The following is a 27,975-nucleotide window of genomic DNA, read 5'->3' as shown; positions in this document are numbered from 1 at the left end:
TAGTCAGGCGCTAATACTTTTCTTATTTTCCATGTCCAAACTTCATCTTCGGTAGAGACGAACACCATACAAAACTATGAGCCTGATTCATTTACAAGTGATTATAAACCTTAAATACTTATTAGTGATAGAAAAATTATAGATATAGTTTTTTTATATATATTTATATATGTTCTTGGTGACCTAAGAGTTACGGTAGAAAATAAATACGATGAAAAAGCAACGAGCTTAAAGTTTAAAGTTTTAAATTTTAGTCTGCCGCAACTTAAATTCTATACCGTGATGCACAAGTTCTTCATATATTCTGGGAAAGAAAAATGGAAATGGATATCAACAGAGTACGCCTCCTTCCGGCAAGTGCTTTTGCCTACTTTTTATTAAGCTTTCAACCGCGGGATGCCTGATCGGCGCATACGTGAACTAGCTTCTGGGTATATATGTCGATTTCGTACTATTTTCTTGCCTTCCGACTGACGTGCAACAAAGGTGCATCCGTACATAGCTAGACTAGCGCGCGAGGGGATTGGAACGGGTGCTGTTTTCTTCCTCCTCATCTGGTTGCGTATGATCCCAAAGTTTCCAACCTAAATTTGGTAAGCCAGCTCTTGGATGAACCGATCACCGTTGGTTTACGTTCATTCGTACACCGATATACTCTATCCATCCAAAATAAATCATCTTTTTTATATGAATCTGGACATATATATTTTTAAGTATGTCTAGATATATATATATATATATATATATATATATATATATATATATAGAGAGAGAGAGAGAGAGAGAGAGAGAGAGAGAGAGAGAGGCGCAACGCAGAAGAACACACACAACACACCTGCGCGCATGTGGTATACGTGCACAGATGAACTTGTTGTGTTAATATATATATATATATAATATATATAATATATATATATATAAATAATATATTAACTAGGAGAGCAAAGTTTTTCCATTTTAAAAAGAGAGAGTACAAGTTCAGTTTTTCCATCACACCTTTTCTCCCTCTATTTTCAGTTTCAGTTTCATATATAAAAATAAAATATGCTTAGGGTATGTCCAGATTCACACTAAAAAAAGTTTGTTTTGGGATTGAGGAAGAATCGACAAGGATGTGCTACGGTGAATTAATCTACAAGCTAGTGTGAACCATGTATACCTTTCTTCATCAGCTACCGGAACAATTGGATTACACATCTGTTAGACCAATGGAACTGAAGTAGCGTGCAACCGGCCGGTCATAATGTGCAGGACGGGACTATACATGTCACATATATGCCACAGAGGCATGCACAAAAGCTGCAGGAACTTGTAGCGAATAGCGATACATATATGCTCGGGTGCCATCCATTATATGCGACGCGAGCATCCAATCGGGGCAGCATAGTAGGTAGGCCACCAAAACGGACCGATCCGGTTTACGCGCTCGGCGCCAATCTTGTAACCGCACCAACACATCATATCGGCCGCATTTGGGACACTGTTACTCCCCCTGTTGTCACGACGTGTCGAGTCGAGACTCGAGAGAGGCAGCCGCTTCACGCGGGCGCGCGCCGGTGAAACGAAACGAAGAATTTGTCCATTCTTCCCTCCTGGGATAATGGCCCGGCCGCCTGATCTGTGCGGCGCTGGCGGGGGCAGATAAGGCAGGTCGCGCAACGCAACGGCACAGCAGAGCAGCGCCTTCATGTGAAAGGGGCCAGAATTAAACGGTCCTGGCAGTAGGAATAGTAGGAGTGGTAGCTAGCGACAGAGGCAGGCAGGCAGGCCAGTGGCTATAAAGACTCTCCCCCCTGGAGGGCTTTGGACTCCCAACACTATCATCAGGCATCAGCAGCAGCAGCAGCAACAACATTTGGCCGCTCTGAAGATTGGTGACGGAGAATGCCCGGCGGCTCCCTCCTCAATAGCGGCGGCATGGCGGACTACGGCGGCGGTGGCGGCAGCGGCGGCGGCCTCACGTTCCCGGTCGTGGTCACCTGCCTCATGGCGGCCTCCGGTGGCCTCATCTTCGGCTACGACATTGGCATCTCAGGTGCGCTGGAGATGGATCGGATTCGATCGATCGCTTACTTTGCAATTGCATGCGGTTTGGGGGTGCTCTTTTCTGAAAATTTTTCTGAATGTTTAATTCCGTGGTTTTCTTTTTTTCTTCTTCTTCTGAAATCTCTGCACACGTATCGCGTAGGATTCGATTTGATTTACCACTCATTTTAGTCGGTGATTCTCCCAATCCATCATATCTCCCCTCATCACGACCTCGACGACGACGATACGATTCTCCTGTGGCTTGTGGCTAGCCCACTTTGAGGACTTGATTCCTGGGTCTCTCAAGTCACTCGCTACAAGCCAAGACCATTTTCCTTTGATCTGAAGCGGCCATGGCCGAGCCGCATCTCAACTGCTGCCCTGTGCCCCCCTTGGTTTCTTTATTCCGTTTCTGCTTCTTCCACGGCAGATTCCCAACACATGGAGTAGTCCAAATCTGGCCTCAGTTTTTAATAATCTAAAAAAAAAAAATCAGCGCGCAGGTGTAAGCATCACGCGAGCGAACAAATCTAATCCAATCAAACCGGTGAATTTTACAACAGAGGAAGAGGATATCTTTTTTCTATTCTTGAGAAGATTCACGGGAGAAAACAAATTAGTTCTCGTGTGATATTTCCGCGTTCATTCAAATCAAAGCCCAGAGAGGCCGAAGAGGACGCAGCTCTTGTTCTCTCGTCAAACCGAACGTACAGCAGCTGCTGATTAACCGGGCACATCACAGAAGAAAATCCAGGAAGTAGATATCTTTCGAGGAAGCGTGATCCGAGCCGCGCGTAAGCCATCGGACGGCCAGGAGGGGATAGAGGCGGAGGTGGGGCCCCACCTGGCAGATCCTTACACGTGGGCCCGTTCACCTGCTTGGGCGGGACCAGGTGAGGCGACACAATCCGGTCGAATTGGATGGCCACACTGCGGCGGCGGGGCCAGCGAGCGGCCGGTGTACGGCCTACCCATCTTCTCGTGGAGCGCCATTAGACACGTCAGGTTGGTTACAGTTAAACCTTTAGAGCCCATAAGTATGTCCGTTGACTCTCTTTCCATCGTGAGGCTGTTAAGTGTGATTGGTTCCTAACTATATTTTACCACGTTTTTAAATATTGTTAGTACTTGTTTAAGTTGAGACAATTAAATTCTTAGTCCCACATTAACAAGCCTAAGATAATCTTGTCACACTTTCTTGATTCATTAACGTGTGGGACTTGATTTATTAAAAGTGAATTTTGCCACAATTATGATCAAACTTGTCTAACCTTAGACATGATAAACTGTGGTAAAATGTGGCTGACAACCAAACATAATTTTAGAATCAGAGCTTTACTGAGCCAAAAATCAAAGTCATTTTTAGAATTGAGGGGTACCTGAGATATTTTTAGATGAGTGAGATTTTTTTTTTAAGGGAAGATAGTGAGATTTTATTTTGAGCAGCACATTTTTTTTCTATTCCCACATAGCAGCAGTAATCTTCTTGGGAATTACCACTTTCTGTATTTCGAAGTTTTATAGCCCGTTTGAAACGCAAAATTTTAGAATTAGTTTTTTATATAGTTCTGTTCTTTTATTTATTTTTCGGTTAAAACATGTCAGCGAAGCAAAAAAAAATAGAGGCAGAATTTGATATAGCTCTGTTCTTAGTGGTTTAAATCCAATACCAAACAAAAACAATAAAAAACACTAAAAACACTTATATTAATTTAAAATTAACTTCTAAAATTTAAAATTCGGTTAGGGTTTATAGGCTCCATCGGTTAGCTTTTTTTTCTAATAAGCCAAAACGGCTTATTAGGGAATAAAAATAAATTTGTAGGTAAAACTTTTATATATGTGTTCTTTGTAACTTAAAAGCCAATGCTGAAAAAAAACTATGTTAAAAATATCTCAAAATCAATCTCAAAATTAAGTTTGAAAATTCAAAATTTGGCTTATTCTTTGGCTTATTGGGCCATCCGATGGGAGCCTATATGAAGCACACACTTAATAGTGTAAAACTTTCTCATCTTCCAAACGAGACCTAAATGAGTACAGATTTTATATACCTCAAAATTTACCTCATCTTCCAAATGAATTTTAAATGAGGCTCATGTGGAATGTGGGAAAAGGACGTGAGCTGCTCCCACATCTTACGCTCGGAACGTAGTACATCAACTTGTCGCTAGGTGTGCATCGACAGTTACTTGCAACTTTGGACGTTCTGTGTGCAATCTGCTGCTTCAGTCAGACCAGATGTCATGTTGGCGTCTCGTCGTATATCTTATTTGCCCCTCCTTTTGTTGCCGCGAGTTTTGGTGCGGCTTTTCTGCGCTAAACCCCGAGCTGTAATTCACGGGCATCTTCCTGGAATCCTTGGTCTCAGTTGCTTTCCTGCAACAAAAGAAAGGAGAGATTATGATTGCTTCTTTTCTTCAGTGGCATGGCTAGCTTGCTTGTCGAGATTATTAGTATGTGCTATATAGGCGAGTATAGTAGTATTTGTAGGCCACTCGATGGTAGAAATCTTGCTTTGGATCGGGGAATCGGGTTTTTATCATGTCTTGAGTGATGGTGTGTGGGCTTTGACAGGATCGGAATTTTTTTTCTAAGGAGATAAGTTGTTGATGTGATGATTGATCAAGACTAAAATGCGTCAAATAGAAATACTAGGAATCCCTATCAACGTGAAAAGAAATAAATTCTAATGAAATGACCATGGTGCATCCATAGTGTTTTGTAAAAAGCTTTTCTTTTTCTGCCGTTCCTTACTATTATTATACACAGCACCTGAATTGGATCCTTTGTAGTAGCATGTGGCTTACCATTGAAAGAAATAATTTGCATTATGACTTCTCTTTGCCATCTGATTGGAATTTGAAAATGCCCAACTGAGATCAAAGTACCACAGTAATCGCTACAGCGTGTCACTCACTACAGTAATTTACTGTTACCCCCATAGCTTAATGGTTGTCTACAGTATAGAAGAGTAGAAGACAATCTAGATCCCTCGAAACCACTATCTCCAGCATGTATGATTATTGGTGCATGGCAGAAAAAGTGTATGTAAAACACAAAATATTACGTGACACAAGTTATTCACTCTCATATGTTCTAGTTTTAGTTGGTCGCAAAGATGAAACTTGAACTGATGCCTGGGTTGCTCGTGTTCTGCAAGTGATCAATTTATCATCGGTTTCCTTCGTTACGTTTGAGATACAAATCTTATTCATGTCTGCGACGAACATCAGGTGGTGTGTCGGAGATGGAGTCATTCCTGGAGAAGTTCTTCCCGGGCTTGCTGAAGGGGACGGCGCACGCGAGCAAGGACGTGTACTGCATCTACAACAGCCAGGCGCTCACGGCGTTCACCTCGTCGCTGTACGCGTTCGGCATGGTCGGGACGCTGGTGGCGAGCCGCGTCACCCGGCGGACCGGACGGCAGGCCGTCATGCTGATCGGGGGCAGCATGTTCTTGGTCGGCGCGCTCGTGAACGCCGCCGCGGTCAACATTGCCATGCTCATCATCGGGAGGATGCTGCTTGGCCTGGGGCTCGGGTTCTCGGGCCAGGCCACGCCGGTGTACCTCGCCGAGATGTCGCCGCCGCGGTGGCGCGGCGGGTTCATCTCCGGCTTCCCGCTGTTCATCAGCGTCGGGTACCTCATCGCCAACCTGATCAACTACGGCACGTCGCGGATCCCCGTGTGGGGATGGCGCCTGTCGCTCGGCCTCGCGGCGTTCCCGGCCGCCGTCATGGTGGCCGGCGCGGCGTTCATCCCGGACACGCCGAGCAGCCTGGTCCTGCGCGGGAAGCACGACCTCGCCCGCGCCGCGCTCCAGCGGGTGCGCGGCAAGGGCGTCGACGTCGACGCCGAGTTCAACGACATCCTCGCCGCCGTGGAGCACGACCGCAGGAACGACGAGGGCGCGTTCCGGCGGATCCTGCGGCGCGAGTACCGGCCGTACCTGGTCATGGCCATCGCGTTCCCGGTGTTCCTCAACCTCACCGGCGTGGCCGTCACGGCCTTCTTCTCCCCGATACTGTTCCGCACAGTCGGGTTCGAGAGCGATGCCGCGCTGATGGGCGCCGTCATTCTCGGCCTCATGAACATCTTCGGCATCGTCGGTTCGGGCTTCGCCATGGACCGCTACGGCCGGAGGCTGCTCTTCATGATCGGCGGCGCGCTCATGTTCACCTGCCAGGTAAAAACAATGCAAACAAACACTCACCTAGAGCGCACATCAACATTTCAGCAACAAGAAAGTGACGTCGAGCCGACGCGTATCGTAGGTGGCAATGGCGAGCATCGTGGGGTCGCAGCTGGGGCACGGGAGCAAGATGGCGAAGGGGTACGCGGTGACGGTGCTGGTGATGACGTGCGCCTTCTCGGCGAGCTTCAGCTGGTCGTGGGGGGCGCTGTACTGGGCCATCCCCGGCGAGATCTACCCGGTGGAGGTCAGGTCGGCGGGGCAGGGCGTGGCGGTGGCGCTCAACCTGGGCCTCAACTTCGTGCAGGCGCAGTGCTTCCTCGCCATGCTCTGCTGCTTCAAGTACGGCACCTTCCTCTTCTACGCGTCGTGGCTCGTCGTCATGACCGCCTTCGCCGTCGCCTTCGTGCCGGAGACCAAGGGCGTGCCGCTCGAGTCCATGGGCCACGTCTTCGCGCGCCACTGGTACTGGGGCAGGTTCGTCAAGGACCACAAGTTCGGCGACGTGTCGACCTAAAATTTGCACCGCATATGCCGATGCGGAATGTTTGGCTTTGATCTCAGAATTTTAGTTAGCGTGTGTGCTCTCGATCGTAGTATAAGGCTAAGATGGACGACTTTGGGTAAATTAATCAAGAATGGGCGATGTATGCCACTGAAATGTTAGATCATGCTCAACGGCCACAGCCGTGCAGCTGCACATACATCACACGGTTCATCACACCACCAAATCACCGGATAAATGTTTAATCGGTACCCTCGTCGGCGACGACACGGCCGTCGTGGTGGTCGCCGTCGTTGACGAACCTTTTCCAGTACCAGTGCCGCTCCCACACGGACCGCATGGCCTCGATCGGCATGCCTTTCGTCTCCGGCAGGAAGGCGGCGACGAAGATCGTCATGGTCAGGAGCCAGCCGGCGTAGAAGAGGAACACGCCGTACTTCATGGCGCAGAGCAGCGCGATGAACACCTGCAGCTCGACGAAGGAGAGGCAGAGCGCGACGGAGATGCTCAGCGCCTGGCCCGCCGACCTGACCTCAACCGGGTAGATCTCGCTCGGTACCACCCACCTCAGCGGCGCCCACGACAAGCCGAAGCTGAACGTGCAGAGGCAGATCAGGACCAGCACCCCGGTCGCGTAGCTCCGCGGCATCGTCACCCCCTGGTGCTTCCCGAGATGGTCCGCCATGATCCACGAGATGGCCACCTCGCAGAGCATCATGCCGACGCCGCCGACGATGAACAGCGGCCGGCGGCCGGTGCGGTCCATGACGGAGGTGGACAGCAGCGTGGAGGCGAGGTTGGTCATGCTGTTGATCACGGAGCCGAGGATGGCCTTCTGGCTGTTGAACCCCACCGTGCGGAACAGCACGGGCGAGAAGATGGAGATGACGATCATGCCGGTGAACTCGTAGAACACCGGTATGCCGAGCCCCACCGCCAGGCAGTGCCTGTACCGCCTGCTGAACAGCCGCCGGAACGCGCCGGCCTCGTTCTGGCGCGCCTCGTCCACGGCGCGGACGATGTCCTTGAGCTCGGCGTCAACGTCGGCGCCGGCGCCGCGGATGCGCTGCAGCGCCGCGCGGGCGCGGTCGTGGTGGCCGCGCAGGACGAGGCTGCTGGGCGTGTCCGGGATGAAGAGCGAACCCGCGACGATGATGGTGCCCGGGACGGCCGCGAGGCCGAGCGAGACGCGCCACCCCCACCCCGGGATGCGGTTGGTGAAGTAGTTGGTGATGGTCGCCGACAGTATCCCGATCACGACGAAGGCGTTGTACGCCGACGTGAACGCGCCGCGCCACCTCGCCGGCGCCGTCTCAGACAGATACACCGGAGCTGACTGTACCAGCAACAAAAATGTAACCCTTTTTTTTTTCCGGAAAAATATAAAAAAGAAGAGTTGGAACTGAGCTGGATTTGATGAACTGGGCCTAGATTGCTGGGCCTTGTGTATCGTATCGTATCCAGCGTTACCAAACCAAACGGGTTTACCAAACCGTTTAGGAAGGTGTTACCGTCACCCCGCGGTCTGCGGTTAGCACGGTAACCATACGGTTATTGTCGGGTACACCGTGGTTTCAAAAAACTGAAAAGATTACCGCACGTGATATAACCATACGGTATGATAAACCCTGATCATATTGTGTTCCATGTTGTACCTGGAGGGTGAAGCCGAGGCCGAAGCCGAGCAGCATGCGGCCGATGATGAGCATGGCGATGTTGACGGCGGCGGCGTTGATGATGGAGCCGGTGAGGAACATGGCGCCGCCGAGGAGCATGATGGCCTGGCGGCCCACCGCCCTGGCGACGCGGCTCGCCACCAGGGATGACAGCGTGCCGGCGATGAAGAGCGACGACGAGAAGGCGGTGAGCCATTGGTTGTCGTACTTGCAGTAGGCGTCGCGCCTCGCGCTCTTCATCCCACGGAGCACTTCGGGGAAGAACTTGCTCAGGAATGACTCCATCTGCGTCACGCCACCTGTAATCAACGAGGAGTCATGGACCGACAAGTAGCACGGTAATACAGTATCTAGTACGGAGTAATAATATGGCCGAGTTTACTTCTAAACTTTTTCTTCGAACTTTCAACTTTTCCATCACACTAAAACTTTCCTAACATATAAGCTTTCAATTTTTCCGTCACATTATTCTAATTTCAACCAAACCTCCAATTTTAGCGTGAACTAAACATATCCTATGATTGAATGGTATACGTCTTTTTTCTTGGCCATGCTTAACTGTGCCAAAAAAAAGAACAACAAACCTAGCTCTGAGCAGTACCACATTTAAATTTGGCTCTAAATAAGGTGGAGTATATGCCTAAGTTTTTACCCGGAAAATTGGTACACCATTTTACACATCAAAACTTGAACCTTCCCACACTTTTACTTCTCTGTATGCCTTTCGGAGGCATCAGGTAGTACCTCTATCAAACTTTAACCATTAATTTTATATTAGGATAATAGAAGAGAGAATACATTGTGTGTCACTAACTTTGTTCCCGTTCTATAATATGTCACAGAGTTTGTCTAGTTCTATAATATGCCATTGCATTTGGCTTAGCTTCCATAATAATAATATATCATCGTCATCCAGTTAGCCTCCGTTAGTACTATACAATTTTATCCTAATGACCGAAATACCCTTGGGACAAAAACTTCCAAATTTTGGTAAAAAATTATGAAATATTAGATTGTAAAACTTCCAAAGTTTGATATGGGCAATTTCCGTGGTAGTTTACAATATGAAATTTCGGAATTTCGGCCAAATTTTGGAAATTTTCTCTTCAGGGGTATTTCAGTCATTAGGAATGTACAATACTAATGGGGCTAACTAGACGACAATGATATATTATAGAAGTTAAACAAAATACGATGGTATATTGTATAACTTGGTAAACTCACTGGCATATTGTAGAATTGGGACAAAGTTAAAGGCACATAATGGATTGTCTCGTTAGAAACACCGATGGTGTGATGGTGGAGTTATTGGTGCACGAACTCCACCTACCAGGACTCAATTTTTGGTACCCATGAAAATATCTTGTGTGTTTTCTACACATCATGTTTGTGTATGTGTGCATGTTTGCTATGTAATAGAAACTAGCAAACATGCACGTGCGTTGCAACGGGTGAAAAAATGTAATGATAATATACGTTTTTCATGCATAACCATGTTGATGACAATCAGAAAATTGGAACATCTTAAATGTAATAGCCCAACCTCGATGATGGCAACCTTACGGTGCTTGCTTTACTTAAAATAATTGGATTATTCATATGACAACATACATATAATCTAAAATATTCTTTTAATCTCATTCTTGCAACCAATCAAGTCCTGCATTGCCTCGTATGATCAAGTCTACACAAAATAGAGTCACTGTCCACTCTTATCTGTATAACAATTAAAATATGTTTATTTTCTAATATTATTTCATATAATATGTTATCAAGAATAGTAGCTATACTTCACAAAAATAGTATGATAATTGCCTACGAAGATGTGCAGGGTCTCCCATACAGGAGAATAGATGACGAAACAAAAGTCGTGTACCCCTCCGTCCCAAAAAAAAGTCCAATCCTAGCTACGAACCTGGACACACATGTGTCCAGGTTCATAGCCAGAGTTTGGCTTTTTTTGGGACACACTAGTAGGAGATAGAAAAAAAGTCAATGGATACTATCCGACCAAGTGTCCATCAATTTAGCGCTTCTTTCTAATAGTTTTTTCCATGTATGCTTTTTTTTTCTTTTCTATAGACGATGGAAATATTTTTTTCTCGTGTGCTTTTTTACGGACTACGAAACTTTTTTCTAGCGCGTTTTCTTTTGCGCTTTTTTCTGACATTTTTTCCTCGCGCGTTTTTTAAACCGTATTTATTTTCTCAGGCATTTATTTCTTTTTTAATATATGGTAGAAACTTCTCTTTTAAAATAGTTAGATTAGATTAGATTAGAGATAAAGAAGAGATATAAACGGACTACTAAAACGACGAATAAAAATTAGACATTTTTCCGCCCTTTTTATTTTTTTTTGTAGTGCATTTTTTTACGAACGGTTTTTTTCGCCACTTTATTATAGTGTCGGACCTTTCTAGATATAAATAGGATTCCATTTTATTTACCGCGTCACATATAATTTCTTTTTATTTGGAATCGGACTTCTTTTTATTTTTTTTCACCCTTTTTCACCGAGTCGACGGAGTCGAATTCGTTTTGATTTTTTTCCTTTTTTTATTGTACATATTTGTTTTTTTTCGCCCTTTTTTTATTTGACTTTTTTTATTTTTTTCGTCCGATCGTTTATTTCACCGTATCACATATAATTTCTTTTTCTTTGAAATCGGACACTTTTTTTAATTTTTTTTGCTCGTTTTTTTAAACGATTCGTTTAGTTCTTTTTTTTGCCCCGTATTTTTTTGGATCGGACAATTTTTTTTCGGTCCGGTTTGTTGGATCGGACATTTTTTTTCTTTTTTTTCTCCGTTTTTATGGATCGGACTCTTTTTTAAGCCCGGTTTTTTTCCTCGGTTTTTTTCGCCCGGTCTTTTGGTTTTTTTTCGCTCCGTTTTTTTGATCGGTCGTTTTTTTTCTCCCGCTTTTTTTCTCCTTTTTTGATCGGACTCTTTTTTTCACCCAGTTTTTTTCGCTCGGTTTTCTTCGTCTGGTTTTTTTTTATGTACGATGGAAGCACCTCTTATTTTTTAAGTAGTAGAGATTATTGATGGCCATAGTTTCAGATTTTGAGAAATTATATTCTAAAATATCAAATATTTATAACCGGACATTATTAAAAAATATTTATAACCGGAAGGAGAAATTTTCTAAACACACTCACACAATACGCCAATGTATGGGTATGCATATATATAATTCTCCTATAGAAAAAAATTTTGAGCATTGCCACAAGTCCAAGGACCTCGTTGTTTACTCTATGCTTTAAACCGTTGTTAAAATTTAGAGCTTGTTCAAATTGATGCCATTTCAAACGATACCATTTTTTGGGTAGAGTTGCCCAATATGTACATCTATTTAGTTTCTTGCCAAACTTTAGTAAATACATAAGAAATCCTGCTAAAATTTTAGCAATATTGTCAAATTGCCAAAATTTTGGCATTACCAAAATTTGGTAAGATTTATCTTGGTTACGATCTGAACAACCCCTTAAATTTTAAAACTTAATTTTAAAGTTGATTTCGATGCTTTTTCAACATCAGCATTGACTTCTAAGTGGCTAAGGATATATATGTAAAAGTTTCATCTATAAATAATTTTTTATTATTTATAAACCGTTACAACTTATAATCACCCGTAGGCAACCGATGGAGCCCATAACTTTCAGGCGGGATATATAGATGCCTTCCTGCATCCTAACAAATCTGGCCTGATTGAGATGATATTTCCAATACAAATAGGGGTTGACTTGATGGCTAAATAATTCAGAATTTCAGATAGCGTATTTTATTAGTACATGGTCGCTTGCGCTGTTGCACATGAGTTTATTCTTTTTTGTTTTTCAGGTGTACTCTTCCAGGCCTGATGGAAGCATCTCGTGTATCGTGATCCGCACTGCTTGTACGGTTGTACCGCATGCATTTGAATGGAGTAAGATAATTCTTGTATACATATTTTCAAATTCAATATCCATCATCTTTCCAATGATTAATTGGAATCCAAGTTCTCTAGTGACCAGTCTTGGACAAAATCAGAATATCATCCCAAATAAATCATTCTGACAAACTGCTTAATTTCTCACACCAGCTATAATGGAACCAGGTAAAATAAGTAACGAAAAGAGAAAACTGTTTTAATCCCTTGAGGGGATGTAATAAGAAACAATTCTGCTTTAAACATGCAAGAATTTTTTTGAAGACCACATGCTTGTAAGCTAGTAGAAATGATCATAGAACAGGGCTGGGAACAGCTCAAGAAGCTGTAGCCATGGCCTGTAGCTGTAGTAGAGTACGCACCTGTGACGCCAGAATCGTAGCCGAAAATGAGGCCGCAGGAGGCGGCCATGAGGCTGGTCACCACGACGGAGAAAGTGATGCCGCCGCCGTAGTCGCGAGCACTGCCACCGCCGGCGGCGGCAAATCCTCCTCCGGCCATTTCTAAACGTGTGCTCTCTTGCTCTGATCAGATTGCCTATAACAATGGTTGGAACTTGCAAGGTAGTACTGTGCGTGGATGCTGTATATCAGTATATATAGCTTAGCCGGGTGCTTTGCATCCTCTGTTTGGATCCGTTGAAGAGTGCAGGAAGCTTCTGTTTCTGAGCCACTTGAGCCTAGATTATACTAGTATATTTCTGTGGTATCTACACAACGATCTTTCAAGATATCTTAATCTCATTAGGGATGCAAGCTTAGATGCACGGGTTGCAGCATCTGAACAGCCTAGCTGTCCATAGCAAGTGGTTATGTGAATAACTCATAGTGGCTAAATATCGCCATTTAATTGCAAGAAGACATTGCAGAATGCTTCAAATAACTGGCAGGGCGTTGACATTGAGATTATTTTTTACTTCTTTTTTCCCGATAATGCCGGAAGACTCCACCTTCGGTTTAGAGCCCATATCAAGAACATGTGTTTCATTAACTGATATAGTTCAGTTTCTAGCTAGAGGAATTCTCAAAAGTTTGTGATTCCACATGTACCAAAATCTTCTTTGACACACAAAAAAATTTAGAGAAATTAGACAATATACCGTCAACAAAGACTTCGTTCTAAAAACGCCATCGACAACTTCCTTCTTACATAATATCAGGCACTATAATATGCCATCGTTCCCTTTTTTTTTCATTTTTGCTATCGTCGTTAAGAACATGTCTTCTCTTTTACACTGTAAAATATCCATCTTACCACTAGGGGCACCATTGCGGTCTTTTATGGCCCCTGTTACAATAGGGGTAACTTGGACTTTTTATAACTCCAAAACGGAGAAAGGTTAACATGTCTCTAACGACGATGGCAAAAAGGAAGAAGTTTGATAGTATAGTAATGTAAAACTCATGTCCATTGATGGTATTTTGCAGACCCAAGCATTCACCGATAACATATGATAGAAATTTCTAAAGCTTTTTATTAACTATTGCTTGCGTTAAAGTGATTTCTAGTGAAAATCCCATAGAATTTCCATGTCCCAAAAGAGGCCTTAATTTTCTAGTTATCTCACAAGTCACAACTATAGGTGTAGGAAGACTTGAGTCAGTAAGCACTTCACTTTCTCTCCTTCACAACAGTTTTGAAAAAAAGAAAAACCATTAATGACACATTGCATAAATTACAGTAGAAATCTCTTCTGCTGTTTCAGGGTTAAAAAACACATTGCAAAAACCAACATAAATACAGGATGAAGATTGGAAAGTGCATGGCATTGTGGAAAGGTCATGGTTGTAAAACATACTTGCTATTTTAGTACCATCTTTGTTCTAAAATATAGTAATCCATGGATAGGTATTTGAACAAGAAGTATTATATTTTAAGATGGGGAGAGTATATTATTATATTTATTTCCCATTTTAAATAAATGAATAAGTATATCCAGCCACTACACCTTTGATGCACAAAGCAAATCATCAACCTAAATGAACTAGGGGGGAGACAAAAGAAATGTTGGATCCGGATACGGTCTCATTATTGCTAAAAACAATATCTATTTCTTTTTTCCAAATTGTGTTTTGTAAGATTACCCCGCAATGCAAATCCCTTGACTTTCAAGGGTATTTTCAACATCCACAAATTCGTGACAAAAATGTTGAAATGTTGCAACTAACCAGTGCATCGTACGCATAGTTTTCTTTTTTAAAAAAAATCATTTTATTGTAAATCTTGACTAAAACTACTTGAAATTATATGATTATTAACCCATAAAACCCTAGTGAAAGATATATCTAGCGTACCATGCATGTTTATGATTTACGCAACGACCGTGGCATGTTTTTCTTTTCACTATATATTGGTTACTATCTCGACAGCGAGACACATGTGATGACTTCGTCAATCTTTAGGATGGATTTACCGGCCCAGTCTTCAAAGATGTTCATAGGGGTAGGATTTGCATGCGTGTGTTCATAGGGATGAGTGTGCGTGCATTGTGAGTGTTTGCGTTGTACTGTATAATTTTTTTAAAAAATATTGGCACAAGTAGCTCCATTGGCTGCTCGCTAACTTGTACTTGGTTCTAGTTTTAATGTCGTTATTCCATCGCTGCCTAGCTACGTTTTAGACTTTCCTCTCAAACCGCTATTAAAAATACAAAATTAAAGTGCTGCTCTAAAACATTTTATTTGCTCTGTTTTATTTTTCTCATCTTTCTCGGAGTAGCACCACTAACAAACGCCTCGATAGATTATCCATTTTAAACAGGTTATTTTATTATGCACGGTGCAACTCATATGCTGTCATCCAAGTAAACTGGTTTGTTGTTTGGTGCATGCACACGTGATGCACGGTGTCAACAGAACAACTAATTAATCCCTAAAAAAATATGGAAGTCAATACACAACCCATGATCATTGAGCAATCTTTAATCAACAACATTCATCTCCTTCTTTCCCTTTACAGATTAATCAATCAACAAAAACATGCAAACACGCATCTAGCTGGTTGGTGTACACTCCATGGACGCTCTTATTGCCAACTCACGCCGACATGTTCAGTTGGCCATAAGCTATATCTGTTTACAACTTGACACATTGTTTACAAACCACATGCATGCTTGTCAACCGAAACCACAGTTTGAAGATTTCAGCAGAACAATGAAGTCACACACTGTCACACTGACACATAAGCTGCATGCCAACCAAGACATGGATGAGCTCGCACACACTGAATTCTTCTAAACTCTCCTGGAGAAGTCCCTCGTTTCTTAGATGGCATGCATGCAAGTTAAAATTTTCATAACTGTTTTGATACCATATAGACACAGGGATGTCTCGTCGAGAGTTTAGAATCGTTTTCCGCGCGCGCACACCGCTGTAACAATGACAGTCTTAGAGGCAGTTCACTTGGGCGTCCAGCTTGGCGTCCATGGCGAACCGCTTCCAGTACCAGTGCTTCGCCCACACCGCGCGCATGGCCTCCAGTGGGACGCCCTTGGTCTCCGGGAGGAACAGCGCGATGAAGGCCGTCATGGCGAGGACCCAGCCGGCGTAGAAGAGGAAGATGGCGTACTTCATGGCGCAGAGCATGGACATGAACACCTGCGTCTGCGCGAAGGAGAGCGTGAGCGAGACGGACAGGCCCAGCGCCTGCCCCGCCGACCGGACCTCCACCGGGTAGATCTCGCTCGGCACCACCCACTTGAGCGGTCCCCATGACAGGCCGAGGCTCGCCGTGTACACGCACATCAGCGCCACCACCCCCGCCGCGTAGCTCTTCGCCATCGTCGCCGCCGCGTGGCTCCTCCCGAGATGCTCCGCCAGTATCCACGCCACCGCCACCTTGATTGATTTTAGTCACACACGGTTTAAAAGTTAATTAAAACTATCTGAAACTTGTGACGTAACAATGGAGAGTGAGTTGCATGGTACTACCTGGCAGAGGAGCATGGCGGTGCCGCCGGCGAGGAACAAGAACCTGCGGCCGACGCGGTCGACGGTGAAGGAAGACACGACGACGGCGCACAAGTTGACGAGGGTAAGTACGATGGAGGCAAGGATGGCCCTCTGGCTGTTGAACCCGAGCGTCCGGAACAGCACCGGCGAGAAGACGGCGATGACGACCATGCCGGTGAGGTCGAAGAATGTCGGGATGGCCACCACCATCACCAGGTAGTGCCGGTACCCACGGCCACGCAGCCTCCGGAACGCGCCCTCGTCGTTCCGCCGCGCCTCCTCGACGGCGCGGATGATGTCCTTGAACTCGGCGTCGACGTCGGCGTCCGCGCCGCGGACGCGCTGGAGCGACGCGCGGGCCTTCTCCGTGTGCCCGCGCAGGACGAGGCTAGCGGGCGTGTCCGGGACGAAGAGCGCGCCCACCACGATGACCGTGGCCGGCACCGCCGCGAGGCCCAGCGAGACGCGCCACCCCCAGCCCGGGATTCGGTCCGTGAAGTAGTTGGCGGCCGTCGCGGCCACCGTGCCGATGACGAGGAAGATATGGTACGCGGCGGTGAACGCCCCGCGCCACCTCGCCGGCGCTGTCTCGGCGAGATACAGCGGAGCCGCCTGCGACGCAAAAGCAATTTTTTCCAAATGGGCCCATTTAATATGGTGGGCCTCAATAAGTTTGTCTTAGTGGGTTGGGCCAAGTCTAAGCCTGATATATTTGTTGGGCTAAATCTAAATGGGCCGCGACCTGCGTGGTGAAGCCGACGCCGACGCCGAGCAGAATGCGGCCGATGATGAGCATGGCGATGTTGACGGCGCCAGCGTTGAAGGCGGAGCCGGCGAGGAAGAGGGCGCCGCCGGTCAGCATGATGGCCTGGCGGCCCACCATCCTGGTCACGCGGCTCGCCACCAGCGACGCCACCGCGCCGGCGATGTACAGCGACGAGGTGAACGCCGTCAGGACCTGGTTGTCGTACCTGCAGTAGGCGTCCCGCTTCGCGCCACGCATCCCCTTCACCACCTCCGGGAAGAACTTGGTCAGGAACGATTGCATCTGCGTCACACCACCTGTGCAAGAGAGAGAGAGAGTGAGAGAGAGAGAAAATGTCGTCGGCACAACAGTAGAAGTTGTTGACCATTTGTATTTTGTAACAGTCATGGTGATGCACGGATATCGTCGGCCGAAAATGGAAATTCTGACCATTAGTTTTATTTGCTACTACACGATTGTCAACCATCATCTCTATCATAAATATATCACGGTTACCACACGAGAGTCCTTGTATGATTTGTTTAACTGCTGGTTGAATTTTTGTGATATATATAGTACCCGTCAATCACGGATGGATCTTTTGGGTCTTTTTCAAACTTCATACGTATCTGCAAGCTAGCGTACACACATCTGGACTTTTTTTTTAAACTTTTCAGTTTTAATTTTAAAAATAGGCCCTTCCAAAATTTATTTCCGAAATATAAACCTTTTGGCCACGGCTAGCCCTTTCAAATTTTGGAAAGATTTTTTTTATTAAAAATTGAAAAGGTTAAAAAAAGTTCACACATCTGCCGATTTCATCAGTGTACATCATATATGTACTGTCGATTTGACATATTCGGTGTTGACTACCCACTAGATAAACAGTAATGGATGCCACATGTGCTTATTCTAATTCATTTCTCAGGTCATTTCCAATCATGCCCGTCAGAAGTCAATTGTGCCTTTTTTTTGCCTTTCCTTTTTACACAAAGGTAAAAAAAAAGAAAGGTGTCCTCCCAAGTCAGTGGACAGAAACAAGTCAAGCAGAGCAACTACTACTACGGCTTGTTTAGTTCCAGAATTTTTTTCTAAAAACATCACATCAAATCTTCAAACATATGTATGAAACATTAAATATAGATAAAAATAAAAACTAATTGCATTGTTTGCATGTAAATCGCGAGACGAATCTTTTGAACCAAATTAGTCTATGATTAGTCATAGGTGCTATAATAACTCACATGTGCTAACGACGGATTAATTAGGTTCAAAAAATTCGTCTCGCGGTTTCCAGACGAGTTATGAAATTAGTTTTTTCATTCGTGTCCGAAAACCCCTTTTAACATTCGATCAAACGTCCGATGTAACAACTAAAAATTTTTATTTTATCAACTAAACAGGCCCTAAGCATAGCAACTTACTACTACTTGCTGATTGATCTCATAGCTAGACAAGTCCGCTGGTTGTGTGAGCACTGCCACTAAGCACTTGTACACAGCACTTCGATAGGTTGCATGAGTGCAAGTAGTGCACACATGTTCCCCTGGGCCCTGGCCTCTGCACGTTCATATATACTCTATCCACTTTGGGCAGCTAGCGTGTGGCTTTTCGATCGGGTAACTCTTTCAGTGGACTTTGGCTGCGTTTGCTAATATAATTGTGAAGTGCCTAGCTTAGGTCGTTTTCCTTTCGGATTGTTTAGCGGATTATTGTGACGGATTATTTACTTGATAAATTAGATGTTTTAGAAAAAAAACAAACTTAAAAGATGACTTAAAACGAGTGATCAGCAAATAATCTGCTTCAATAATCTAGTGAATAATTTGTGGTGTTAATTACGTCCCTGAAGCATTGCTGCAGATCTGATTCCCTACATGCTTTTTTGGCAAAATATGTTGGTGCTTTTGACATATCCTTGTTAGCTTCCGTGCTAAGCAACATAATGAAACTCGATCAAATTCGATTGGAATAAGATTCTAGCTAGAGCTAGAGCTATCAAGCGATCGGTCGATCACTAGCAACGGTGAAAATAACAGGTACTCAGGCTCAGCTGGCAAGCATCGTAGCCTCTCAAGGACAGCCTAGCTAGTTTTTGGAGGCTTGGAGCTCTCCAAGACAAAACAATTTCTTTTTTTAAAAAAAAATCTGTGATCTTAAAAAAATTGCTAATGAATATGTCCAAGATTATTTTTGACCTGTACAATATTTTAGCTAAATCTTGCTTTATCTTGTAGACAATATATATGGTGTGGATTTTTTAAAGCTAAGTCAAATTTGATTCCCAGATATGTACTATGTAGTGACTCTGATAATACAATATTCCTTGCATCAGACTCTGTATCAAATGGAACTATTAATAAGAACAAACAATTGAGCACCTTATCCACCAAGTCAGCGATGACATCTACATCATATATAACTAGAGAGCAATTTTTCCAACTAACAAAAGGCCAACTGAAAGGATAAGTTTATTCTCTATATATCTTGATAAAACTTTAGGCGGCGCTACTAAATTTGGGAGGATAGAGATGTTTCTAGCTAGGAGCGAAAATGGTTTTAAATAAAAATTGATTTCAATCCAAATATCTATGGTATTCAATATAAGGGCTCCTTTCGACCTTTCGGAAGGATAAAATTTTACATAAATTTCACAAGAAGCAGTTCAATTTACACAAAAATTCCTATAAATCCTCTATATCAAATGAGTTCTAAAGCTGCCTGTGGCGTGAAGGAAAACGTAGAACTGCGTGCCCATCTCTGACAAAAGAATTCTGGGTTTATTTTTCGCGAACGCGACAGAAGAATTCTGGGTAACCTAGTATCTACCTTTTGATCGACCAATCAAACAACAGAAGTATTCGATACCTACACTACATGGCCGAGTTTAGTTCCAAAATTTTTCTTCAAACTTTCAACTTTTCCATCACATCATTTTAATTTTAACCAAACTTTCAATTTTGGTGTGAACTAAACCCACCCATATTATCACCCACTAACTTTGGAAGGGGAAGAAGTAATTCCTTTGTTGGTTTGGAATCATGGCCTTAATTATTGGAACCCAAATGCTGATAAAATGAACCTCATGACAGTACGTTAAAGGCAAAATGCCACAAACCCGGCCTCCAAAATTATGTGAAGGGCAAGTATTTCTTTTAGCGCCACATAATTAAATCTGGCTTTTTCCACAACCCAAATCCCAAAACAGAATAGTACTTGCCTAGGATGGTTCGGTGGTCCCAACCAACCAACCTAGTCTGGCCCATTGGCATATCAGGGTACTGTGTCAGCAAATCAAGGCAGCTGGTGAGGAAGAATAAGATATATGCTTGATGAATGCGTCTTTCTTTCGAAGATCAACAAACATGCTGCTGGAGCAGTCAAACATGAGGATTTTTTTTTTGTGTGTTTTGATTAACGCCCCGTTTAACATAGGTCTAGCTCTCAGCCCTAACTTATCTAGAGCTAGAGCTGTGCCAAAGATTTACCAAAAAATAGAGCGGAGCGGAGTGAATCGCAAATTGTACTATCGAGATGGAGCGGCAAAAACATCGCTTCGCAGCTTCGCTCCAAAACTAATTACAGCGCTACCCATCCCCTTTCATCGAAATTACAAGAAAATGCTACTGCCCTACCCCCGACCCAACCGAACCGCACCTGATTATTCGAAAATTTTAGTGTTTTACCAGCCGGGGCCCGGGTGAGACGCGCAAGAGGGTTGATTTCTACCTAGTTGATCAACTCGGATTCGCAGAGAATATATGATGAGAAGAGGGAGGCGGCTACTATACCTGTGACGCCAATGTCGTAGCCGAAGATGAGGCCGCAGGAGGCGGCGATGAGGCAGGTCAACACGACGCTGGCCGTCACGCCGCCGCCGTAGTCCCGCGCCGCCTCTGTCCCTGCCGCCATTGCGCGGGGAGCCGCGCGCGATCGACTAGCCGGCCGCTAGCTTGCTGCCTGCCTGCACAGCTGCTGGCTCACCACCGGCCTCTCCTCCACGCTTAGCCCCGTGCAAACGCGCTCGATCGCTCGATCGCTCCGCGCCCTCCGCTAGCTACACAGCGAGCAAGGCAAAGCGTTCGCCGGCTACTCGGAAATCTGTCTCAGCAAAGGAGCTTCTGAACTCTACACGGGGAAAGAGGGGCAGCGTCTCGGGGTCTCTTTATAGGCTGCGCGCGTCACACACTGTGCTCCGATCCCCTGTGGATTTCTGACTTCGGGGGAGCCGGGGAGGCAGTACATCAACGAGCGAGAGTGCGATGAGCGAGAGTGCGATGAATTGTGAGGAAAGCGATAACACGTGGACATGCACAGAGACAAAGCCTCTCCTGTCACGGCAGTTGAAGGCTTGATCTAACTCTATCAAGTTCACCGCCTATTTTTTTTAAAAAAAATAAACTCTATCAAGTTCACGCTGATGTGCAGGTTTTATCAAAGTTCAAACCGCACACTCTTAGATTCAAAGTGCCAATTAAGGGAACAAATTAATTAGCGAAATGGATGCATGTATGATGTATCTTGAGTGTGTTTGCCACCGGAGTAGTTCTTCCGCTTTGAGAGCGTGCTGGTAACAAAAAAGTTCCAAAGGACTAGTACATTATTAGCGGGGCTGTCCGGCAACTATCTACTGTCCATATGTACATAAGGCGCATCATCTCTTGTATGTTAACTCAGGTCAAATTTTAGTTCGTCACATCCGCATCAAAAAGTTGAAAGGCACGCATCACCGAGCACATAGAAAATTCAAACTGTGATTTTGGAACACATCGAGGCTTCAAAAAAATAGCATAATCATGAATAAAGTACAGTAACTGCAGTTTAGCCTCTTATTGATTATTGTTTGATGCTAATATGTTTTTAGACAGAGGAAATGAATTACGTCTCCGGTCCTTACCAAAGGACAGACAACCAAAAAGATCTCAGAAGTAAAAAAAAAGAACTAAAAAAATGGCGTGTTGGGACAAACCTTTAACTTTCACCAATAAAATAATCAGTTGAAATAATGTTTTTAAAATCACATAGATTCTAATATGAAATTCTGTTGGTATTACATCATCCAAACTAGAACAAAAGCTTATTGGTTACCAATTTCAAATGTGTACTAATTAGCATAATTACACATAGTATTATGTTGTTCCTATGATAGCATCATACATCAAGAATACAATCAGTTATAACACACCAAGATAACCTGCGTAATGTTATATACTTTTATGGTTAAAAACCACATCATTAAGGCAATGCCAGATTAACCAATATTTTGGTTTGACCGTTCTGTTAGAAGTGAATAGGCTGGAAACCCTATCCTATATACTTATATATAGTTATATAGTTCATCCCACTAAATTTAGTTAATGTTATTTTTTTACTTATCTCATAAAGCCACATCATTCCAATTATTTCTAACCTGCGAATGATAGATCTATATACACATAGTTTCTTTTTTCTTCTCTCGTAAAACCATACAATCTCAATTATTTTTAAGCTCAAAATTTGAAGTATCAATTTCACCTTGCATTATATTTGCAACCATGCGTAAATTATATAAAACATAAGACATCATTTTGCTTTGGTTTACAAAATATATTAAAACTTATTTATAAATATTATACAGCTTAATTTTCCGCAGCAATACGGCGGGGTATTTATAACAACACAACAATGATCGAGTTCTAGTTCTAATTACTAGTAAAGAAGTTTATTTTGTACTATCTACAAAGTTCAGGCCTAACTATCGTCCACCAGGAAGTATAAAAGAATAAAAGAAGATACAGAAATCTGCAAACGATAAATGCAGAGTTGGTCATGTAAAATGAACTGAATGGTGATATATATCTACAAAAGAACCCATCCAATGAAGTGGTGGTCTACTCTATCCAGTCTTATACTAGTTGCCATTTTCCTTTCTGGGTATACAAGTTGCCATTAGTGTAGTATGAGATGTGACCTGAGAGCTACTAGTACGTATATAAATTGTGCATACAATGGGCATGTAATCAGGGCCCACAAATAATTTGGGTCAAGCCAACCAGGTAAAGCCCATATTACAGTATATTATCTTTCCATTTCTTTCTTCGATGTACAGCCCCACGTTTGTCCATAGCTTTGGCTTGTGCTGTAATTTCACCCAACATTTTATCCACCATTTACCTTCACATGGAGGCAGTTTTAATTTGTATATAACACAGAAGGGAAGAGTGGTTGTGTGATGGTGAAATCGTGAGTATATTACTCCACTGAGAAGTTTAAATCTTCCTGCTCACGAATATTATACACACGAGTATATTTGAATAGAATTATAGAAATATGTAGTGATGTTAGGAATTTAACACTGATCTTCAACTCTTGTGTATGACTGTATTAGCGGGGGGTGTGCATGCACATCTTCGGTGTAATCGCAGGAAGAAAGAGAGAGCGCGCGTGCACAATGTCTTATAGTCCAGTGGGAATAGAAGCCCAGGCCCACAGCACAGAAATCGTTAGGCTACGGCCACGCGTAGGAAGTAGGGATTCTTCGGCCCAATACGACATTAGGGCCCACAAGAATTGCACTCGGAGTCTTGAACGTAACTTCCCATCTGAGGCCGCCGTCCTCGATTCGAATGCAAAATGGTGGCCCGCTCACTTCAGAATTTCAAGACTTCAGGTCTCTAGCTATCTAGGATCGGCGCAGCCAATTTAGATAATCTCTATCTCTATCTCTACTACTTAAAAAATTGAAGGTGTTTTCATTGTCCATCCGTGAAAAAAGGGTGAAAAAAATCGAATCCGATTATATGTGGCATGGATTCGATTATATGTGAAGCGGTAAAAAAATTAAAGATGTTTCCGTCATTCGTAATAACAAAAAAAGGCGAAAAAAACATGAAAACAAAAAAAAAGTCCGATTCAATCTATCTATCTTATCTTCCGAGTGCATCATAAGGCAAATAAAGCAAAAAAAAAAACTAGATACAAAATCCAATCGAAATTGAGAAAAAGAACGGGAAGAAAAATAAAAACATCACCGGGAAGCCACCAATGCCGTTGTCGCCACCGGATCCATCCACGGGGCACCGTCGGATCTCCTCGGCCGTTGCCACCGCCAACGGAGGGATCGAGAAGAGAGGCGGCGGAGGGAGCTGCCGCTGCCAGATCCGCCTGTAGTCGCCACCATCGCCGACGGATCCACCCGCGGACGCCTTTGACACTGTCATCGCTGTCGACGCCGCCAGATCTTGAGGGTGGAGAGGGCGCCGTCACCGAGAGGGAGGGACGGCTGTCGAGGCCGACGAGGAGAGGGAGAGGGGGAGGGACGCCGTCTCCGCCGCACCCCGCCTTCCCCGCGCCGTGCGGTGAGACGGGAGGGATTTGGGGAGAGGGAGCGGCGCTGCTGGAAGGGAGAGAGGAGGGGAGGGGAAGCGGCGCTGCTGGAGGGTAGAGGGGAGAGCCGGCGTCGATGGGGGAGGGCGATAGGCGGCGTTGGGCGGGGAAGGCGGCCGGCGGTAAGAGGGGGGATGGGGGACGGCGAGCCGATCGGGGGAGGGGGAGGGTTATGGTTAGGGTTTTGATTGATTTGGAATCGACTGAGCCGTCCAATGATCGATCGATCGCTGGGCTGGCCTACATCATCGGACCGGACCACTTGGGCCACACGCGGGCTGTTGGTCCAACACATTTGAGGTTACGGGCCGCACGGCAAGTGACAGGAGTATGGGAATATTATTTAGACTTTTGTCGCTTGCGGGCTGAAGAACATGGGCTAGAAATGGCCCATAGAGAAAAGAAGGATTTTTATTTAAATAAATGCTGAAATGATGTTCGTATTAGCAAAATTAGCAATTAAGCTATGTAAATTCCAAGAAAATTTAAAATGGTGTAGTTAATATGAAGAATTTAATAAAAATTAAATCCATCCATATCATTTTATTTCTCACACTTAGTTTACTTGTAAATTGGTTTAATTTTATATCTACCTATTTAAAAAATACCCAAATATTCCAGAAAATTTGTATTTCATTTAATTAGAATTTAATATGTTTTAATTCAATTTTCTCGTATTTTCTTTCCGTGGCAACGCACGAGCATTTTTGCTAGTGGAATATAACATCCCTGTCTTTGCTCAAAAGAGCTACAGCTAATTATTACAAACTAGCACAGTAGTACCCTAAAACAGAGTGTAGTCCATAAATAGAAGAACACACCAACCATAAAAATGAAGAAACCAAACCAAGGAGAACACATTTATTCAAGCTTATTTGTGAATCTCCATCCATAGTTGGCAAACAGTTGCATGACCCTCGTCTCAAGATTACGACATGCAACTTTTAGAAACTCTCCATCTTCATCACACTTTTGTAATTGTGCCCAAAACCAGAGCCAATGAGTTGCCCTAAAAATTACCTGCATATATGAAATAGATGGTGATTTGTTAAAAACCATATCATCCTGCTCAACCACAAAGCCCAATATATGACAGATGCTCCTACAAGTATCAGTTTACTCTTTTTCTTGTCAATCCCAATAGTCAATCATCAAAAATATGAGATATGCTAGTAGGAAGGTTAAAACCAAATGAGAACTGAATTGCTCTCCATATAAACTTTACATAATGATAGTCCATAAAAAGATGCTGAATAGTCTCATTTTTCATAAAAAAAAACATCTTAAACTACCATTCCAATTCCGTCTTATCAAATCGTCCTCGGTTAGCACAACCCCTTTAAGAAAGTACCACGTAAAGATCTTAATCTTAAGTGGCATCTTAAGCTTCCAAATACACTTATTCCTCTCAATATAGCCATTATTGATTAAAGCTAGGTGCATTGACCTCACCAAGAATCTACCATTCTGATGATAATTCCATCTAAAATAATCAGAGAAATGATTCAACTGAATATGTACAATAGCAGCCAATATACAATATTCTAACCAATTAAAACTCTCCTAAAAGAAACATTAAGTGGAACAGTTTCCTTAACACTAGCAATGGAAGTAGTCTTTCTTCGGACAATAGCATATAAAGATGGAGCTGTACATTTGATTTTTCGATTGAAACAGATGAGTGAACTAGGACTAAGTACGTGCATTTACACATCGTGAAACATCAATCTCGATCAGTCACTTCGGTTGGTTCGTTTCGTCGTCGCTCATCGCCCCTGGACACGATGGACACGGTCATCGCCTTCTCCGCCGACCGGATGTCCACCGGGAAATATCTCCCTCGCACGGCGCCACCCACCGCAGTGGCCCTCATGACCACACGAACCCTGCCGTGTGCAGGCACGTGAACGCCTACCACTGCCACCGCGTACGCCGTCGCCGTCGCCGCCGACCCGTTCTTCCCAACCTGCGCCACCACCATCCATGCCACATTGCCAACCCAACCTTCAAGAAAAGCTCAAACTCAAAACCGTACATGTGAGACTCAAGCTGGAACAAACAACTAATCCCTCCGTCTCACAAAAAATCCATTCCTATCATTCTAAGATGAAAATAGTGGAGGGTGAGAATGAATAAAAAATGCTTAATCATTGAAAAAAATAGTAAGAGTGATAGTTAGATAAAGGGTATTGAAGGGATAAGCCTTCTCGTTTTACGTGCTAAGGGTAGGTAGAATGATAAAAGTTGGTTTTTTTTTTGACAAAATTCAAACTTTAGAAGTTGAGTTTTTTTTTGGACGGAGGGAGTACTTACGAAGTGGACATGTGCACTTAATTACCTGGGCGATGATCACGATGACGCCACCGACCAGGAAGAGCACCTAGCAGCCTTACCGCCGTAACGGTCGATGACAAGGGTGGAGAGCATGAGGCGGACAAGGCTGACGGTGCGGAACACCAGCGGGGGGAGGAAGGAAATCACGATGATGCCCGTGAGGTGGAAGAACATGGGCATGGCCACGGCGAACACCAGGTAATAAGGCCGGTACTCCCGCCTCGTCGCCATCCGCTGGAATGCACCATCCACGGACATGAATTTCCTATGCGTACAACAAAGATTGTGATTGTTGTATTCGACGCTGATTCTCTTGCAGTTTTCATTATTTATTTTAGAGCCCTTACATTAACATACTAGTAAAATGCTCGTGCGTGGGAAGGAGAAGCTCGCGAGCAACGGCGTATGAGGCAGACGGATGGCGCGACATGGACTTGCGACGGTGTGCGGCTTCGGAGGGCCGGAGTGTTATGAATTGAATGGCAAATCCTGAGGATGGTACGAATAGAATGACATATTTTGAAAATTCTCATTTGAGAGGGGGAGAGGGGAATTTCTTGGGGGGGGGGGGGGGGGTATAGTTGGCCATAAGGCCCGAGGCCCGAAGGCCCGGCCCACGGCACGCCTTTTTGGTCCGGCCCAAGCACGGCACGGCCCGACCGTCAGGCCGTGCCTGGGCCTCCCCACCGGCATGTTGGGCCGGCCCGGCACAATGGGCCGGCAGGCCAGGCCCGGTACACAAAGTATAGGAACTAAAAATAGACATATAAATGTCACTGTCTAAATAATAGGGACCTTAAATAGATTTATTGTAGCTATTTATATACCACAGCCCAAAGAAGAGGGAGGTAAAATAGACTTTTTTTAGCTATACATATGTCACAGCCCAATAGGAGAGAGGAAATTTAGACTTATTCTGAGAAAAAGCACGATGGCCCATCGTGCCTTCGGGCCGGCCCGGCACGGCCCGAGGCGTGTTGGGTCGTGCCTGGGCCGTGAGTGCGGCACGTGGGCTGGCACGGCACGGCCCGGTGCGTCGGTCGGGCCGTGCCGGCCCGACAAGCCTCGGCCCAGGCACGGCACGGCCTGGCCCACATGGCCATCTATAAGGGGGGGGGGGGGGGGGGGGAGAGGGCAGAGGGTAAAGAGCTTTGTCAGCAACTTTGTTATGCTGACGATTTTTTTTTTTTGCCACGCTAGACACCCACGTGGGCTATTCAAATCCTAAATCACTTGCAACAGTGTCG

General features: G+C 44.5%; 3 protein-coding genes across 3 annotated transcripts; 1 reads left to right on the top strand and 2 right to left on the bottom strand.

Annotated features, from left to right (window-relative positions):
- The first annotated feature begins 1,550 nt into the window (after positions 1–1,550).
- LOC127771074 (sugar transport protein MST1-like) lies at positions 1,551–6,927 on the top strand. The gene is made up of 3 exons (XM_052296892.1): positions 1,551–2,035; positions 5,265–6,217; positions 6,306–6,927. The coding sequence occupies exons 1-3, from the start codon at positions 1,885–1,887 to the stop codon at positions 6,738–6,740; spliced, it is 1,539 nt and encodes a 512-aa protein (XP_052152852.1). The 5' UTR covers positions 1,551–1,884; the 3' UTR covers positions 6,741–6,927.
- LOC127771073 (sugar transport protein MST1-like) lies at positions 6,823–12,884 on the bottom strand. The gene is made up of 3 exons (XM_052296891.1): positions 12,697–12,884; positions 8,384–8,703; positions 6,823–8,064 (listed from the first exon to the last, which is right to left on the bottom strand). Exons 1-3 carry the CDS (start codon positions 12,833–12,835, stop codon positions 6,970–6,972), a joined length of 1,554 nt encoding a protein of 517 aa, XP_052152851.1. The 5' UTR covers positions 12,836–12,884; the 3' UTR covers positions 6,823–6,969.
- A 2,359-nt stretch (positions 12,885–15,243) lies between these two features.
- On the bottom strand, positions 15,244–21,291 carry LOC127771075 (sugar transport protein MST1-like). The gene is made up of 4 exons (XM_052296893.1): positions 20,821–21,291; positions 17,027–17,346; positions 16,264–16,896; positions 15,244–16,170 (listed from the first exon to the last, which is right to left on the bottom strand). The coding sequence occupies exons 1-4, from the start codon at positions 20,939–20,941 to the stop codon at positions 15,721–15,723; spliced, it is 1,524 nt and encodes a 507-aa protein (XP_052152853.1). The 5' UTR covers positions 20,942–21,291; the 3' UTR covers positions 15,244–15,720.
- Between the last annotated feature and the right edge of the window lie 6,684 nt (positions 21,292–27,975).

The sequence above is a fragment of the Oryza glaberrima genome, chromosome 4 (assembly GCF_000147395.1).
Source record: "Oryza glaberrima chromosome 4, OglaRS2, whole genome shotgun sequence".
NCBI lineage: Eukaryota > Viridiplantae > Streptophyta > Magnoliopsida > Poales > Poaceae > Oryza > Oryza glaberrima.
The sequence above is the reverse complement of the archived record's forward strand: the minus strand, read 5'-3'. Positions and strand labels throughout refer to the sequence as shown.